General features: G+C 40.6%; 1 protein-coding gene across 1 annotated transcript in view; it reads right to left on the bottom strand.

Annotated features, from left to right (window-relative positions):
• Positions 1-304: 304 nt before the first annotated feature.
• ALDH9A1 (aldehyde dehydrogenase 9 family member A1) overlaps positions 305-20,053 on the bottom strand; it is a 76,884-nt gene continuing 57,135 nt past the window's right edge. The window contains exons 9-12 of the mRNA XM_072128609.1: positions 8,872-8,959; positions 7,410-7,551; positions 3,149-3,261; positions 305-993 (exon numbers count right to left, since the gene is read on the bottom strand). Of these exons, the coding sequence (XP_071984710.1) occupies positions 899-993; positions 3,149-3,261; positions 7,410-7,551; positions 8,872-8,959 (438 nt within the window). The 3' untranslated portion in view covers positions 305-898. The remainder of the gene's footprint in view (positions 994-3,148; positions 3,262-7,409; positions 7,552-8,871; positions 8,960-20,053) is intronic.

Below are 20,053 nucleotides of genomic sequence, written 5' to 3'. Positions count from 1 at the left end.
ATTTTCTATGGTGTGTTTTTCACGTGCGTGACTTGCATTGTAATCAATGGTTTTTTTCAGACTTGCAAGTCAGAGTGCAATGCAAGTTCTGCGCGTCATAAGCACTAAGCACGCACATAACACGTGCGTGAAAACCGCAAGTGTGCAAGGGGCCTTAGTGCTCGAGATTGCATATTTCTTTTGCACAGGTTTCACTGTAATTTCTGCCACAAACCATGCAATAAAATTGCAAGTCTAGACACATGCAATTTTCCCCTGTAGGAACGCGTGTACCACATAGAATCACAATACAATTCACCACGTGTTGAGAGACTAAGTGAAGTACTGTTTATTGTTAATTATCTCATTAACCATGTAGTTTAGCTGTTACAATACACTGTTACTATGATTTGCTAAACTAAAACATAGAAAAATATCATTGCAATTAAGCTGTATAAACTAATATACCCCTGTGTTGTAATATTCCTTTTGGGAACACAGTTAGGCTCTGCTCACAGTGCGATTTCTGCTATATACCGAACATATATGAATATAGGAACATTTGCATAGCATTTATCTGACAGTTTTACAAGAAATTTAAGGGCACACTTAGAAACTTAGAATCTAGAGAGATGTTCAGACATGGCATACATCAGTATTTAACATGTCTGCTTCCCTAATTGTGTGTATGCCTATGAAATACTAATTCCGGTGATAACAAATGGAATAATGTAGGGACAGCATACTGATGATGCTTCACAGTCATTTTATAAAGATGGAATTACAAACAGGTTGGAATATTAGCGTATTAAAGTCAAAAGTGCTATTTGGTCAAACAAAAACCATACATGGTGTGAATATAGCATTAATTCAATGTAGAACATGAACAGATCTGGCACTATGGTAACTTGATGCGGATTTAGAACACTGACTCAACTTTTCCCATCTCCACACAGACAGTCTTCAGTTGGGAATAATACTCAATGGCAACTTGTCCATTTTCACGTCCAAAACCTGTCAAAATACATATTTTATTATTATTGTTCCGAACATTTAATCACTTTGAACATTTAGACTTACAATGTTTATGCAAATGGCAGACCACAGAAATTAATTATATGTTTTAGGAAGGCAGATTTTACTGTAATAGTTTTCAGCTTGTGGGGTACAAGAACAGTGAAAACCACAAAGAAAATTTCCCTCATTTAGCAAACAAACCCCTTAATGTACATCTACCATCAAAATCAAACATGAAACTAGACACACTTACTCATAGACTGGCCTTATCTAAAATTGACTTTTAAAGTTATGCTAATGAGTCAGAAGGGCTTTGGGGAGGCATTATCAGAGCCTCTGTGCTGTAGCTTCACAGGCCATTACAGTGTGCAAGAACACATCTCACCCTCACTGCCACAGTGCAACAAAGATAGATTACAGGGTGGCTCTTGTAATTACCCCTAGAGCCCTTCTGGCTAATTAGCATAATTTTAAAAGTTAACATTTTAGGAAGGAAGGATAAGGAATGGATAACAAATATAACAAGATTACCAAAGTCTAAGTGCCTGGATCTATGAGCAAATGTCCATTTTTTTATCCCGCTCGATTCTGATTTCCTTCAAAGAATTTATCAACGGGTAATGTGAGCATTTTGACTTGACCATTAATGTTATATTGTGGGAAAAAAATTATAATTTTTATTTTCCTCCTTTTGATGCCATGTAAAAATTAACATTTCAGGCACCCCGTTATGCAACATCCCCTGAATATGACAACCCCCCACATGTGGTATGAAATTGCTGAAAGCATCTGGAGAGCAGACTTTGTTAGTCACTTGAGGAACAGATCTGGTACATCTGCAGAGCCCCTAAAACCCTGTACAGTGGAAATAAGTTTAAATATTTTGGGTTTCCTTAATGTTTAATTTTGGAGGCATAGTGAGCATTCTGACCACACAGGTGCCATCCAAAAAAAATAATGGCCAATGACCATGCACAGTGAAAAATCACATTATTTCTAGGGTATTCTAGGCTATTTTAGTGCCCAACAGAAACACAATAAAATGTTGGCTCTGTAGTTACCGTATAGACTCGAGTATAAACCAATTTTTTGTGCCGAAAATGTGTTCTGCTTATACTGGAGTCAAAAAGAAAAACAAAAAAAAAACAAAAAACACACACCACCAACACTCAGTATTCACCATTCCGATTCCCCCCGCAGGGAATCCTGTGGGCGAGCATGTCCTGGCCACCAGCTGATATCATTGTGTGTGCGCAGCTATCGCCCACAGGAATGAAGAAGAGGAACTGTGCGGTGTCGAAAAGATGAGTAACAAGTATATTTTTATTTACTCCAAAACATACTGGTAGGTTGATTAGATTGTGAGCCCCATGAATTGGCAAGCCCTGTAATCTGTGCACTATATAAATAAAGACATTATTATTATGATTATTATGTGCTGGGTATACTGGGAGTAGTGGCTGGCTAGCTATATACTAGGGGACATGGGCGGGCTGGCTATATGCTGGGAGGCAGGGGGATGGTTAGCAATATACTGGGGGGCAGGCTAGCTATATACTGGGTGCAAGCTGTGACCAATGCATTTTCCACACAGGGCTTATACTATATAGGTTTACGGTATTATGAAGTGTATCATGATTTTATAAACATCCTATACATGGCCTTCTATAAACTTATGACTACAAATAAGACAGGGATCAGTAGTTAAATGTGTACTGTACACACTTTTGAAGTCTATTTCACAGTGTTCGCTGACAAGTGGCCCAATTCTGGAAAGGATACCCCTCAAGTAATTTAAAAAGGGATATATTTTTCGATATTTTTTGATATTTTTCTACTCCACTTTTAGGGCTTAATAACTTGTGTGCAACCAATGCCAATGTCAGCTCTCCAGCTACAATTTTGAGTTTCCTGATTTCCAGAACATACCTAAACCTATACCTTTCTAGAAAAAAAGATGGGGTTCAGTACTTCAGTGTCACAGCTATGTGTTGGAAGGACTATGGTCATTCAGGGATACTCTTCCATGTCTTTTGGGGATGCCCAGTATCCCGACAATTTGTGTATAATTTACAGAACAAAACACATTAACAAACGTATACAGTTATTAGGTCGCAATTTTTTCTCTTCACTAAACATCAGAAATACTTACCAGATTTTTTGTACCCTCCAAAGGGCAGTTCCACTGGGCTCACATTGTAATTATTGATGAAGCACATGCCAGCCTGCAGAGAAGCCACTACTCTATGTGCACGTTGAATATCCCTGATTGAAGACAAGAAAAGCAGGTTACCATTTTTCTCATATGCTGTAGATTAGCTTTTAACTAATCTCAGAAATACTGGGTCCTGTTAACCTTGTAGACTACATTTTTATGATAATTCTCAAAGCTTGTGGGGGGGGGAGGAAGTGTTGTGAACTGTTTTCTAGTATACCTCATAAAGAAATTCTGTTTGTAAACAATCAGAGCTTCCTCCTTAGGTCTCAGGCACGCAAACATTGTTTTTGGCCATTTGCTATCCATTGTTTCATTGGCTAGCACATGGCCTCATGCATTTCAATGGGCTCATACACACGAATATGACTTATGGAACCTTTCCTATTCCTACCAGTATTTGTGGCTCAGGCAGTCTTTCGACTGTCATTAGCATGTAAGCAGAGCTCATGATACAAAAGTCCATTGTTTGTGGCCTGAACTAATCTCCCTCCGATTCTTTATACACTTTGGAGCAGTGAGGATTAACCCATTCTTCTCTTTGTTTGGCTATGGTAGTCTTTGAGCACTTTTTTCAGAGCTATATATAGGTCTACCTTCAGGACATCTTTCATTATCTAGCTGAAAGTGAAAGTAAAAGACGTTGGGTGAAATTTATCAGAAGTCTCAGAGAACAAAAATGTTCTAGCTGCTCATGGAAACCAATCAAAGCTCAGCTTTAATTTTAAAGACTGCTGTGGGAAAATGAAAGCTGAACTCTGATTGGTTTTGCTCTCAGGCTGATAAATCTCCCCCATTGAGTGAAACCGTGCCAATATAAAATAATACTATTATTCAGAGCAGTTTGAACAAACATTGGGATAGCAGAAATAAGTGATATAGCAAAGAGGGTGTAAATGTGTTTATCTCACCAATTCTGGTGTTTGAGATCAACCCATTTACATCCTCCTTGCTAGATCACGGTTTGCGCAACTTGAAATCGTCACCATCGCCACCCAGTGATTGCTGCTATGGGGTGCAGCTGGGTCCATGTTTGACTGCAGTTAAAACACCTGGGAATGGAATTTATACCCTAAATGCCTGAAGTAGAATCCTGAAAGGTATCTTTTAACCATTTAATGACCATATTACCACTGAATTTAACCTCTACAAAGCACCAGCAGAGCTTTGTAGGAGCAAACAAAACTTTGAAAAAAAGCAGGCTAATATCACTAGTAAAGGAATGCTTTCTAGTTTTTTTTTTTTTTTTAAATACTTATGTAAATTAAGGTGAAGTGCTCTGGGGGGAGCACTTCCTCACACTAGCATCACGCTCTCACAAAGCACTTCAACCATGCTCGTTGCCTGTTCTGCACCATCTTGCTACTTACTAAGTAGAAGAGCAACGGAGAGGCATAGCGCGCACAACCAAGAGCTGGTGGCGCCACCAGTTCTCTTATGCATACAAAAAAAGGTTTATTTTAATTTTTTTTTTTTAACTATATTTTAGACCCCCTAGCTCTCTGTACTTTAACCCTAGTGAGTCTGATTGCTCCTACCATATACTGCAATACTACTGTAGTGTATTATATGGACAATTTGCTTCTAGCCACTGGCACACTGTTACAGATCTGCAGAAATAACTCCAGGCTGTCATGCAGGGGCGTTGTTAGGGTAGTAAAAGATCTGGGGCACGGGCCCAAATTCTTATGTACCGGATTCTCAGTAGTGTCTGGTCCTGCATCTACCCCTATCATATGTGGTTGCATCAAAAACTGTTCTTATGTACGACTACAGAATACCCAGGAGAACATTGCTTTAGACACATTTATTAAAGTCCTTGCCACATTTATAGATCAGATTCTGTCTGACAGAATTGAATTGCACGCCCTATGTTAAAGGTGCACAAAAAAAAAAAGTTGGTGCACTCTGTCAGGGCAGTGCAGAGGTGCCAGATTCATGAAGAAAGTGCACCCTCTACACTATCTTGAGGCAAACTGCACATAGTACACACTGCACTGATTTTGATAAACGTGTCTTCGGATTGTAGTTGTTCTTGTTTCTTATTTTCTCTATTAGGTAAAGACTACCATGTCTCTTCTCCCAGCCACACATTGTCCCCGTGGAGGTAACCACACAGACAGTAGAGCACATTTATTAAGGGCCGTATGCCAGTTTTCTGTTGGACTTTGCACGCTCTTTCTAGTGTAAACTGCTTGCACATAAAGTGTCCACACCACATTTGTGTCACATGTGACCATTTTGTGTTGCAACACAAATTTCTGCACCGAAGGGGGCGCACCGGTGCTCAGTCAGACCGTGCGCCACATTTCACATGCAAAGTCCGACAGAAGTGTGCTGCATACCCCATGTTAAAGGCGCAACAAAAAAAGTTGTTGTCGGGGCAGTTCAGGCGGCGCCAGATTCATGAAGAACGGTCCTTAATCTGTCGCTCTTTGCAGACTACACAGGACACTGCACAGAGTACAGACTGCACTGTTCTTAACAAATGTGCTGCAGTATGCTCTTCACTTTCACATTGTTCCATACATCCTGGTCCCCTAGTACTGTTATCCTGCTGCTATCCCCAACACCTCCCCACCAAATACTGCAATGCTGCTACAGAGAGAGCCTCCTGAAAATAGTAGTAACACACAAATAATGTTCCCTAGCATAACATGTTGTAACACCCCCCCCCCCCCCCATTTTATTCCCCACAATGTAAAAGGCTCTTTATCATTCCTTCCCTATATAATGCCTGTTGTGGCCATACACAGTATTCTGTCCTGATTTTGACCCCAAGACTTTGTAATGGCCCCCAAATATAGTACACATATACATACTTCACATTCTGGTTTGTGTATAGTACACTGTTGTGTTTCTGGCCCCTACACTTTATAGTGAACCTGCTAGATAACAGCTCCCACACAGCCAATGGCGCCATACTTTACATTACACCATTACAGTGCCACACATCTAGTAACATCTCTAAATGTGGCCTGACATGTAATCATGCCACCCACCCTTAATCCCTACGGCCCCTAATATGGCCTCTACTAATTCCCACTCATTCCCTATGTATGATTAAAAAAAATAAACCCCAATACCCCCTCTCTTCGTCTTGCTGTGCGGGTCGAGGTGTGCTTACATCATTATATGGTATCTTCTGTTATGGTGGTTATGGGGAACTACTTGAAGCAGGAGATGCCATGTAGTCAGGTCACCGAGTCTCCTGTGATATGTAGCCATGTAGTCAGGTCACCGAGTCTCCTGTGATATGTGATGAAGCAGGAGATGCCATGTAGTCAGGTCACCGAGTTTCCTGTGATATGTAGCTATGTAGTCACATCAACAATGTAAAATCCTATAATGTATATGCGCCACCAGGCAGAACATCTCCAGGTCTGACCCCAGTGTACTTCTGCAGGCATGGGGGAGGACTGCCCCTTACCTGCCCACTCTGCCAGCAGCCTCACCACATGGCGTCAAGGTGGTGTTGCCGCAAAAATGATCACAATTTCTTGCAGTGTGTAAGAACTTGTTATTTTAGTGCTTCTATGACAGAAACTGCCATAGAAGTGCTGATTAATGTCCCCTGTGCATACATGTATGTGTGACATCTTGGGTCACTGATGTGAGGGAGTGGAGTGCTGGGCTATAGGTTACACCTGTGCCTGCCTCTCACTGACCTAGAGTGACTCATTTCATGTAGCTGTGAGCAGGGGGTCTGCCTGCAGACTGCACTCACTAACCTGCTCCTTGTTCTAGGACGAGGCAGCTCACCCTCACTGCAAACCTTACCAAGAGCAGGACACATTCAGGCCGAGGAAAAGGGGTGGGGCCAAGCGGAGGGGCGGGACCAGCACGCTAAGCGTCCCAATTCACACAGTGTATGGCAGCAGCATTGAGAGTGACTGGAGCAGCGCTGCCAGGGCAAGTACTCTGCTTCCTCAGCTAGCTGTGCCTCTGGGTAGTTGGTGTGCAGTATATTTGGGGCACTGGATAAAAGATCCGGGGCACGTGCCCCGGATCTTTTAGCCTAGCGACGCCCCTGCTGTCATGGAAACTGATTATCACTCCCCGATGACTTTCACGGGAAGCAACAATCAAATCCAATAAGGCGGTGCCCATATACAAGGCCCTCATCGGCATGCAGAGAGTTAACACCAGCGATTGGTGTAAAAGACTTGTGACATGGTAATATGAACAAAGTTAAAACCTGGTAAAGACTCCTGCAGCTAAACCATATGTTGAGTTATTTGCTCTCTCCAAAACTTCTTCCTCTGTATCAAAAGGCAGGATGGACATCACAGGACCAAATATTTCTTCTTTCACACAGGTCATATCATCCTTGCAATCTCCTGTTGGCAAACGAGGCACCTTTGTTATACAATTTTCCGATATAGTTTCTTTAGGAAAGCTGTGCATTAAACTTCCGGTTGGCTGAGTTGGCTAGCCACGCCAAGCCATCCCTATTCCCAGCGCTGTATCAGGCGCCGAGATATCGGAACGGGTGGGTGTGGCCAGCCACCCTGGCCAACTGGAAGATGAACTCAGCTTCCAACAAAAAGGGGCATGGCCTGGCGAGACAGCGGTACGGGACAGAGGGTCTGAGAGTGGCGGAGTAGGAGAGTAGAGCTTTGTTTATTTAAAAATCCCTCCCCAGTCCGCCTCCAGAATTTTTTAAAATAGTCGGACAACCCCTTTAATTCCTCACAATTTTCTAGGTCACTGCTCGCGGTCATTCAATAAGAAGCTTCATTGTTCACTTTCTGTGGATAAAATGTAGTCTCTAATCATGTGGCGTCATACAGGGATTGGTAAATTACAGAGTAATCAGTGCTGTGTGTTATAACAAGTCATGCACCTGTATGACATTACATTCTTATGCAAACTTCTTTAGAAATGAGGAAATTGGCAATAAATACCTCAATCCAGTCAGAAAATATAAGTCAGAAGTTGTGATAATTATTGCTTAAAAGGTTCTGTCTCTTATTCCCATCACTGTTGGTTGTAGCTAATAGACCTCTCAGATGACTGTACCGTATTTACCAAATTATAAGATAGAGATATATATATATATATATATATATATATATATATATATATATAGAGAGAGAGAGAGATAGATAGATAGATAGATAGAGATATATATATAATAAAAAAAAAAAAAAAAAAAAGAACACAGTCTTTCTTAAAAGTGCATGTGTCTTACAGTCCACAGGACAGGTTGATCCAGCATTGCCAGACCCTCTTGACCGCTTTCCTGGAGATCAGGTGATATTCTCACAAAGCATTTCACCGGATCTCCAAGAAAACAGAGCCTCTGCATTGTTCTCTACTTATGTCTGGCCGGCCAGCAAAGGGAAAGTAGGACAAGGACCTTCAGTGATGTCAGAAGCATGTGACTGATCATATTCCTCATTACTGTAGGGGTCCTTGTTTGTTTCAAATATATTTTCTCTTCTATTCAGAAAAATATGGCATTTGCCCCCTTTCCTACGCTTTTATTCTTTGGTACAGTCAATTGTGTCACATATTCAAGCATATCTTAAAATTGATGAACCTCAAGTACAAAAGTATGATAGATATTTATTTCAGGCCATTTCATTTGTCTTCTGTTCAATATTTTATGCATCTGTATCCAGTTTTTTAGATCGTTTCGCCAACTAAAACATTACCTAGTACACAAGGAGTCATGTAAAATCCTGCTTTCAGTTTCTGATCTTCTGGAATATATGGTTCCCCACCAGTCAGCACCTTGGCACCCTAGGAATGAAACAGACATGCATCAGAATATACAACACAAAATACACTATATTGCTGCTCTTAAATCAGGTAGTTGGCCCTTCAGCCCTTCTCATTTTCCATCACTATGACTTTCGATTGGCCGTGTTAACATTATAATGCTTATGGAGAACTGGAGCTGAACTGCAAGGGGAGTGTTCAGAAAACAAATTTCATGAAAGATGGCTTCCTTTACTGGAGGTCTAACAAATGCTGTGCTACTGTGGCCTTCTATGAGATGGCCTACATACCAATTCACTTCCCCCTTTTTCTGGCCTGGAACATTACCTCTGATGCTATACTTTCTGGATCTCTTAGCAAAGTGGTGGCGAACCACTTTCTGTGGGCACTCAGGCCATTGTCCCAATTTCACCAAACAGGATCAAATCCACCAAATCTTCCTGCAGTCCCAAGATTCTTAAAAGATACTTCTCTCAGAGCTATTTTAAAGCGACATTTCATTGGCTGTTTGAACTGCAGGAAAAGTGAGAAGGACAGAACTGCATTGTCTTTGGAGGTCATCCTGCTGGACCCACCATTGTCCCTGGAGAGAAGCTACAACGATGGTCTGAATTTGCCCACCTTCTTTTAACTTTACTTGTGTCCTTAGGAGAGCCAATACAATTGAATGATGTTGAAGAACAGGCAGCAATAAGTTACTGCTTGAAATGCCATGTTAGCACTTCATGATAAATAAGTGAATTTTGGTTGTAGTTTGGGCACTCAGTCTCTAAAAGGTTCGCCATCGCTGTCCTAGCATGTTCCACGTTTTCTAACTTGGATTAAAAAAACTGGGGTGTTGAGAGCAATATGGATTCTGCTCCATGTGAAACAGCTTGGTTGTATGTGATTTATTGTAATGATGGATGCTTTTCTTTCTTAAATGTCATCTCTGATTTTCTATATTGGGCATATGTTGGTGTTGCTTCTTTCATTTCAGTTATAAACAAAGCATCAATAAAATATACTATATGTACAAACAGTACTGTGTCATCAACTGTACGCATTACACATGCAGAATCTTTTATCACATTTCATTTTAAATCCAAATCTAATAAATCTGAAGTTATGCCACTTTTGTAGCTAAAACGGCTTCCACTTTTCTGTGCGAGTTTTTTTGTTTGTTTTTTAAATGTAAATCTGATGTACATAAAGAACGTTTTTGGGGTGTCAGGATTTTGTTGTTGAATGGTTTTTGGATACATTAGATTTTTTTTGAGTACCTTTTATAAGAGGGGTATTCTGGGAATATGAAAGTCTGATACAAAAACCCATACTGCCATTAATAAATGAATATAAAACAAAACTCAAAATGTAATACATTTTTTTAAAAAATAGAGCTTAACTTGTTTCCCTCCGCCCGTTGACCTTAGACGTCAGCGGCCGCAGGTCCCGAGTCTGCAGCAACGTCTTTGGACGTCGTTGCAGTTTTCTGCTGAATGAGCACGATGCATAGAGGAGCTGAGCCCGTGCGGCCGCCGGCTCCATAAACTCGGTGGTCACGTGACCTCCGGGTCTAAAGGGGTAAATCAGAGCTGCTGGGTCTAATAAGACATAGTCCAGCTCTGATCCGAATCCCCAGTCACAGGTGGGCATTTCCTCTGTAACTAAGGCTCTTAGAGATGCCTCAGTTAAAGTAATTTTTTTTTTGTTTTTACAAGTTTTCTCCTTTATGTCCCCCATGAAGTCATAACACACACACAAAAAAAAAATTAACCTGTTAACGCTCCGCATTCAATATATCGGACGCGGAGTGCTGTAACATAATGTTCAGCATCTAATATATCAGACGTGGGCGCTACTTGCATTTTGGACATCACCCTGTCACGTGACAAGGTGACACCTCGATGGGAGGTGTCAGCATTGCCAGCCGACACCCCTTTGTCATCACAGTACCAATCCTGAGACGTCGATCGTCAATACAGACTGGCCAATGACAGATCTGTGACAATTTTTGGGCCGGGGAGCATGAGTTTTCGTGGTGGTGCAGGTGTTTTTGTGTGGGAGCAGGCATTGTTCTGTGTTGTACCAGTACAGAAACCCCCATGGATTATAATAGGTATGTGGGAGGGGCGGAATATTGCCATACCCGGTAGAACCTCCATCTTGTTTTTGGGGGTCTTTGTCATCTTGTGCCCAGCTACTGCCACGGGAAACTTAGTGCATAGTACAAAATATCCATTATCCATCATCCTTGGGCTCCACCTGTGGGGTTAAAATGCTCACTACATCCCTAGATTTATTCATGGAGGGGTGTAGTTTTCAAGTTCTCAGGGGTTTCTACTGCACTGATCCCTAAGGGCATCTACAAATGTTCTATGTTTTTTTTTTTTTTTTAATGTCTGTGCTCCAAATGCCATTCTCTTCCGAGCCCTGCCATGTCTCTATCTTGTAGATCATTGCCACGTACCTGAGAGAACCTGCATAACGATTTTTGGGGTGTTTGTCTCCAGTGGCATGAATTGGGCCAAATACTTTTAACACTACAGTGTCAAAATTTGGAGAAATTGCAAAGCAAATTTTACTCGACACCATTCAATTTGTGATACATTTGAGCCAGGATCTTATGGGTTAAAATGCTCATACAACCCCAAATTCTTTCACGGTTGCCCTTTCCTAAAATGGGGTCACTACTCTGGGGTTTCTATTGCACTGGTACCTCACAGGCACCCCAACACCAATCTAGCGACATCCATTCTCAGCCCTGTTGTGTCCCCATGTTGGGGGTTAAAATGCTCAATACAGCCCTAGATAAATTCTTTGAGGGATCTAGTTTCCTAAATGGTGAAATCTTAGGGGGTTTTCTATTGTGCCGTTACTTCAGGAGCTCTTCAATTACACTGTGGCACCACAAAACATTTGAAGCCAAATTGGTCTGCCAAAAATCCAAAAGCACTAATTCTGTTTTGGACATCGCTGTACGACGAAACAGCAGTTGACATTCACATGTCTGGTATTGCCGTACTTGGACACATTCGGAAGGAATTTGAGGTAAATGTACATCCCAAAATTTTTGCCCTGCTTTTTCCATTTTAGGGCTAAATGAGAATAATCTTATTCAAAGAATTAAATTTCAAAATTTTCAATCCATTTTTGTTTGCTTCCAAAAAAATTATGAAAAAGGGTTAACAGTCTTCTCAAATGCTGATTTTAAGTTTCAGATGTTAGGGTCATAAAATGGTGCTACTTGTGGGGGTATATAGTACATAAGCCTTTATAGGGCACTTCCAAACTTAATTGGTCACCAAAAATGTAGCTTTTTTTTTTTCAATCTCTTGAGTTGCTACTAAAAATTGAAACCTTCTCACATCCGTTAAAAAGGCAACTTATTATGGAAAATAAAAAGACCAATGGCAAAAGGTTTCTACAAAAAAAAAAAAATTTTATGTGGTGTGACTTTTTGTCTAAGAAATTGAACATTTGAAACTTGTCACTTTTTTCAAATTTTTTTTTTAAATTATTGAATTTTTACCACCCAAAAAAGAAACTAATCACAGAAATCTCAAAATCACAGGGATGTCTTAATGTGTTGAAAAGTTATTACCACAGGAAGATACACTGGTCAAATATATAAAAAAAAAAAAAAAAAAAAGGGACTGAGCCTAAGGGTACATTCACACATGCATACCGCCGTGTGCTGGAGAGAAGGAGGAGGCGGCCCCTCCTCCCTCCATAGAGAATAGCGGCGCACGGCCGCACGCACGCCAAAAGATAGAGCATGCTCTATCTTTTTGCGGTGTGCGGGCCGGATCTGCGCCGCGCCGCTATTGCCGTCTATTGGGACGTACATGCGGCCGCATGTACGTCCCCGCAGACGGCCATGTGAATGTGCCATAACTTACAAACAGGCCATGTCATTAAGGTGTTAAATGGTTTGATTTTACGATTCACAAAATGTTATGGGCTTTCTAAAGTAGATGGAGTTATCACCAAAATGGCCGCCACTGGAAACGACAATTCCCACGATTCTTTAGTTGTCAGTAACTCCTCTACGCTCTTATGCTCTGCTCCCAGTGATAATGCAACAAACAGTCCTGCTGGCTATGTTAACCCCTTATCGCTCTGCACCGTAGCTCTACGGCGCAGAGGTATAAGGAATGTATGATGAGAGCTCACGGGCTGAGTACTCTTCATACATAGGTGGGTTTTTTTGCATTTTGCAGAAAACCCCCACCGCTAATAACCGCGGTCAGTGCTTGCACCGATCGCGGCTATTAACCCTCTCAACGCCGCCGGCAAAGTCGCCGCCATCTTTTTTTATCGGTTACCATGGTAGCCTCGGGTCTTCTTTTGACACGAGGCTACATGGCTTATGCAGGTTCGTTACAATGAGCCAGTGGCTCATTGTAATGTATGACCTGCAAAAATGCCATATATTGCAATACTGTAGTATTGCAGTATATGGTAGGAGCGATCTGACCATCTAGGGTTAATGTACCCTAGATGGTCTAAAAAATAGTGAAAAAAAAAAAGAAAAAAAAAAAGTTTAAAAAATAAAAAAAATTAATAAAATATTAAAAGTTCAAATCACCCCCCCTTTCCCTAGAACGGATATAAAACATAATAAACAGTAAAAATCAAACATATTAGGTATCGTCGCGTCCCAAAATGCCCGATCTATCAAAATATAAAAACGGTTACGGGCGGCGGTGACCTCCGAGGCGGGAAATACATAACATAAAAAAATTAAATAAAAAATGATCAAAATGTCACACAGACCTCAAAATGGTAGCAATGAAAACGTCGCCTCATTTCGCAAAAAATGACCCCTCACACATCTCCGTGCGCCAAAGTATGAAAAAGTTATTAGCGTCAGAAGATGGCAAAATGTTTTTTTTTCTTTTTTGTACACATTCGTTTAATTTTTGAAAATGTATTAAAACACAATAAAACCTATATAAATTTGGTATCACCGCGATCGCACCGAACCAAAGAATAAAGTAGGTGTGTTATTTGGAGCAAAGAGTGAAAGTCGTAAAAACTGAGCCCACAAGAACGTGAACGTTTTTGAAGTTGGAGAGCGAGAAATGAGCCGAAAAACCCTGCGTCCTTAAGGGGTTAAAGCGTTTCAAAGTTGTAACCATTTATAGTGACACGGGGCAGATTTGAGAAAATGGGCCGTGTCAGGAAGGTGAAAAGTGGCTTCGGTGTTAAGGGGTTAAAAGGTAATTGTGTAGCATCAACACACTTCTAACAAAATGTTAAAAGCATATTGAAGGCTGTCACGAACCACACCCACTGGAGTCCAAACACTGGGTGCACCTACACCAGAGAACCACGTAGAAAAGCCCTTAAGCTCCGCCCACTCACACATGGCGTCCTTGCGCTAATTCCTACTCCCCTAGCACACAGTCAACTCAATTCTCATGTCAGGGAAACTAAACGAATCCGAATCCCAGATACTACACCCCAAGCACTCCCAGGGGGCACACAACCACACTCTGTACCCCAAAATTGTTTTCTCATGACACATTGAACTTCATGTTAGTTGAAAAATATTGGTGGTATGTTTTGCATTTATTTATGAGAAAATCAGATATTTGGTGAAAATTTGGAAAAATTCTCGATTTTTGAACTTCAAAATGTTCTACTTTTTTCACACATAGTCATAACAGCAAAGAAAACTTAATAACTAACATTAACCGAATGTCTAATTTATGTAAACATGGTTTTTTATGCATACTCTTATTTTTGTAGGATGTTATGGGCCTTTGAACGTTCGGTGCGATTTTTCACATTTTCATAAAAACCGCAAAATCCTGCTATTGAGGGACCTGCTCAGGTTTCAGATCACTTTGAGAGGCCTAAATAAAAGTAAAACCCCATAAATTACCCCATTATAGAAACTACACCCCTCAACGTACATAAAACAACTTTTATGAAGATTGTTAACCCTTTAATTGTTTTATAGGGGTTGAAACAAAATCAGGTACAATTTTGAAAGTACATTTTTTTACCAAATTAATGTGTTTTTCAAAAAATGTACAAATTCTCAGTGGATAAAATACCAAAACGCTCCGCAAAATTTGATACCCAATCCCTTCCGCGTATAACAATACCCCATGTGTGGTGGTAGCCTGCTGTATGGGCACACGCCAGGGCTTCGAAGGGAAGCTGCGCCATTCACAGCAGCTTATGCATTGTCAATTTTTATTGGCTATACAATCTTTATTTTTTTGGCAATTTGGACATATAAGGGCTTATTTTCTGCGACATGAGATGCACTTTACAAATACTTCATTTTAGTCGGTCATTAGCTTATTGATGAGATTTTATTAACTCTTGAATGTATGGGTGAAAAGAAAATTGTCAATTTTGGTTTCTTTTCTTTGTATTTTTTGGGGGTCGTACACCGTACAATAAAAATACTTTATTATCTTTATTCTATAGGTCACTACGATAATGGTGATACCTCATTTATATAGTTTTTCATTTATTTTTACAATTTTACTGGAAAAAAACTAATGTTTTTGCATCGCCATCTTTTATGAGACGTAACTTTAATATGTTTTGGTTGATAGAGCTACTTTAGGGCTTATTTTTTACGTGTTGAGTTGTCCTTTCAATTAATACCATTTTGGCGCTCATAACTTTTTTTGATCACTTTTTAGAACTTTTTTTGAAGAGATTTTATGAAAAATTTAAATTTTTGGTGAGTTTTTCGGGTTTTGTTTTTATGGCGTTCACCGAGTGGGCCCAATTATGTTTCTCAGTTATTGTACGGATTGTTACGGACGCGAAAATACCAAATATGTGGGGGGTTTTGGGCGATTATGTGTTTTTTTAACTTTATTGCATGTGTATAGGGAATGTTTGTGTTTAGGGGACTTTAACTTTATTTAATTAATTATTTTTATTAAAAAATGTTTTTATTAAATGTTTTTAACTTTTTTTTAATCACTTTTACAGGTACGCTTGAATAAGTGATCCACTGATCGCTTGTTCAAGCTATTCTTCACCTTACACCGTGTAATACAGATGTATTATACTGTGTAATGTAACACGCTGAGCATGCCGCGCATGCTCAGTGTGTTGCAGCCAAGTCCTACCAGAAGGCAGGACCCGGCTCACCGAGGAGGATCGCGCAGCCCTGGGCACTGGCAGTCCCGGGGCTGCGATCGGAACCACGGACCACCCCCCGGTAAGCGCCGGGGGAAGGGGGGGGTCCGAATCTCTCGAAACGCTCTCGAAATCTCCGATCACGGGTGTTAGAGGCAGGTGTCAGCTATAATATATAGCCGACACCCGCAGCTTCTGGCCCCGGCCCCCCGCCAAAACCCCAGAAGCTTGACGTAATAGTACTGCATTTTGCGGGAACGCACCTCCCGCCATGCAGTAGTATTACGTCAAATGTCGGGAAGGGGTTAATATTTTTGAACATTTTTTTGAGGAATAAAAAGGATTTTATTTTTAGTCAGTGCCAATTTTTCTATTTCACCGATTTTTATTATTGTTAAAATTTCACTAGGGGAATTACATTGCAATATTTTTCTTTGCTTCTATACCAAGTATATTTCAGAAAAAGAAGGGATAATTATTAAAAGAATTAATAAATGGCAAGGTACTGACGTTTTACTTTATTTTTCTTCTGATACATCTTATGCTGCCGACAGACTGCTCTGCATTGCTTTAAAGGGCACCTACCACCCCGATTCTACCTATGAAGGTAGAAGGGGTGGTAGGTGGATGGATGGGATGTGAGGATAGCCCTTTTTTGGGCTAATCCTCACGTCCCGGGTGTCTTTTACAAAACTTTATTACATCTATATGCTAATTCTTTAATGCGGCTACTGGGGCGTGGAGTAGCCGCACATGAGGCTACTAGTCGCGGCTACTCCACGCCCCAGTAGCCGCATAAAAAAATTAGCATATAGATGTAATAAAGTTTTGTAAAAGACACCCGGGACGTGAGGATTAGCCCAAAAAAGGGCTATCCTCACGTCCCATCCATCCACCTACCACCCCTTCTACCTTTATAGGTAGAATCGGGGTGGTAGGTTCCCTTTAAATTATTTCTGGGTAAATCCATCTTTATTAAGAACGATGTGGCTAAAGTTAACATAGTAATAAAATACAGTGTGACAAAAGATAACAATCCATTAACGGATTCACGGCAGCGGTCGTGTCCCGCTGCATGGAGAGGGTTCACGGGCAGCCTCCTTGCCTAGGATCGTAGCTCCCCGTGAAGTCATCGGGGAGCGGCGATCCGTCTCCATGGTAGCCTATTTCGTTTTAACCCCTTCATTACAATGTGCTGAAGTATGTGTTAAAGTACCCTAGGGAGTCTGAAAAATAGTAAAAAGAAAAATAAAAAGTAAAAAAAAAAAAAAATTATAATAAAAAAAACCTAAAAATTCTAATCGCCCCCCTTTCCCTAGAACTGACATAATATAAATAAACAGTAAAAAATCATAAACACATTAGGTATCGACGCGTCCGAAAACGCCCGATCAAAATATATTAACGGTTTTTCAATGCGTTTAACCCTGTAACGGAAAATAGCGCCCAAAGTCGAAGATGGCACTTTTTTGCCATTTTGAAAAACATTTTTGAAAAAAAAGGTCATACAGTCCTAAAAATGATATCATTGGAATTATCAAATGTCGTAAAAAATTACACCACCACAGTTCCGTACACCAAAGTATAAAAAAAGTTATTAGCGCCAGAAGGTTTTAATTTTTGTAAATTTATGAAAACATAAAACCTATACAAATTTGGTATCCCCTTAATCGTACCAACCCAAAGTAGACATGTCAATTGGGGCGCTCAGTGAAAGACATAATATCCAAGCACACAAGAAAATGGCGCAAATGCGTTTTTTCACCATTTTCACAGCATTTGGAATTTTTTCCCGCTTCCAAGTAAATAGCATGGAATATTACTATACTAATATTAATATCACTATGAAGTGCAATGTGTTACGCAGAAAACAAGGCGTCACAGAGCTCTTTACGTGTAAAAATAAAAAAGTTATAGATTTTTGAAGGTGGGGAGTGAATAATGGACATGAAAAAACAGGAAAGGGCCCGGTCCTTAACCGGTTAATATGATGGCTCTACCACGACATAGCACTGTAATAGTACAGATTTGTATGCAAATTTGCATCAAGCTAGTAAATTAAAGCATATAGCTTAGATATAAAAAAAATGCAATTAGGCAGCACTCCGGTAAGTAGAAAGGTCATCTTTATTTACCTTTATACTTACCGGAGTGCTGCCTCATTGAATTTTTATCTGATTTTGATATCTGATCTTACAAACCGGAGGATCGGGTTTGTTGGAGGTGTGCACCCACCATTGGACTTGATCCATTATACTCGATGTGCTGCTCCACAGAACAGAAGTTACTAACCGGTAATGATGTTTCCTCGTACCACGATGGCACCAACCAGAGAGAGGGATCCGCCTATCCTGCCTCAGTGGTTTACAGAGACTTGGAAGAGACTTTTCCATGCATGCGTAATATAATATATATATATATACATACATACATACATACATACATATACACACACACACACTTTTTTTTGCGACACCCAATTGACCGACACCAAGAAAAAAGTAGGAAAAAAACACCCGGGTGGGAATATAACAGGTGCCGTCGTGGTACGAGGAAACATCATTACCGGTGAGTAACTTCTGTTTTCCCCAGCACCACGACGGCACCAACCAGAGAGATTTTCAGAGAAGAAAACTTTTAGGGAGGGACAATAGAGGAAAGAACCTTCCTCCCAAAAGAAAGGTCGATAGAACCCGCCACATCCAACCGGTAGTGTTTAAAGAAGGTGTGGGGGGGTGGACCAACATGCAGCTCGACATATTTGCTCTAATGAGGCATGTCTGAACTCTGTCCATGATGCTGCTAGAGCTCTGCTTGAATGGGCATGAATCTTTTCTGGAATAGATCTTTCAGCTACTTCATATGCTAACTGGATAGTAGCCCTAATCCATCAACGATAGTTGTTGATGATGCTTTTGTCCCTTTGTTCTTCCCTGCAAAGAGAACAAACAGACTGTCTTACGGAGCAATTCTGAAATTTTCAAGTACTGAAGCACACTACGCCTGACATCAAGGCTATGAACTTTTCCTTATCTGACTTTGGATTTGAGCAGAAAGAGGGCAGAACTATATCTTGGGATCTATGGAAATCCGAGACTACCTTCGGAAGAAACATAGGGTCAGGTCTCAATACAATCTTATCCGGAAATAAAGTAAAGTATGGAGGTCTACATGACAGAGCAGCAATCTCGCTCACCCTCCTAGCTGACATACTGGCTACTAAAAATACCACTTTAAAAGTAAGTAGTTTTTGGGAGAGGTCTTCTAAGGGTTCGAAGTGAGGACCTGATAGAGCCTTTAACACTAGGGATAAATCCCAAGGGGGGAAACTTGACCTAGTGGTAGGGCAAAGTCTTATGGAGGCCTTAATAAATCTAGCAATCCACGGATGGTTTGCTATGTTTTGATCAAAAATTGCTGCAAGGGCCGACACCTGGACCTTCAGAGTGGATGGTTTTAGACCCTTTTCTAGGCCTAACTGTAAAAAACCTAAAATACTCTTAAAGTCAGGGTTGTACATATCAATTGGTCTCTGAGCCATAAATTTAGAGAAAGCCTTCCATGTTCTTAAATAAATTCTATAGTAATAGAAAGTAATAGGCTTTCTACTCTTCTGAAGGTTCGAAATGACTTGACCCGACAGACCCTTTTTCTCCAGAATCAACCTCTCAATAGCCATGCCGTGAGATAAAGACTCCTCACCTCCAGATGATAAATAGGGCCCTGGTATAATAAGTCTCTCCTCTCTGGTAGAACCCATGGGTCCGCTATTGACATGTCCCGCAGACTTGAAAACCAAGCACGGCGAGGCAAAAAAGGGGCGATGAAAATGACCCTTGCTTTTTCCCGTTTTATCTTCCCCAGAGTTCTGGGAATTAGGATCATGGGGGGAAAAGTGTATAACAGATTATGGTGTCCCCAATTTTGGGAGAAGGCATCCACTGCCAACGGATGATCCCTGCAATCTAGAGAGAGAAAAAAAAAAAAAAAAAATAAATAAATAAATAAATAAATAAA

The sequence above is a fragment of the Engystomops pustulosus genome, chromosome 10 (genome assembly GCF_040894005.1).
Source record: "Engystomops pustulosus chromosome 10, aEngPut4.maternal, whole genome shotgun sequence".
Taxonomy (NCBI): domain Eukaryota; kingdom Metazoa; phylum Chordata; class Amphibia; order Anura; family Leptodactylidae; genus Engystomops; species Engystomops pustulosus.
The sequence above is the reverse complement of the archived record's forward strand: the minus strand, read 5'-3'. Positions and strand labels throughout refer to the sequence as shown.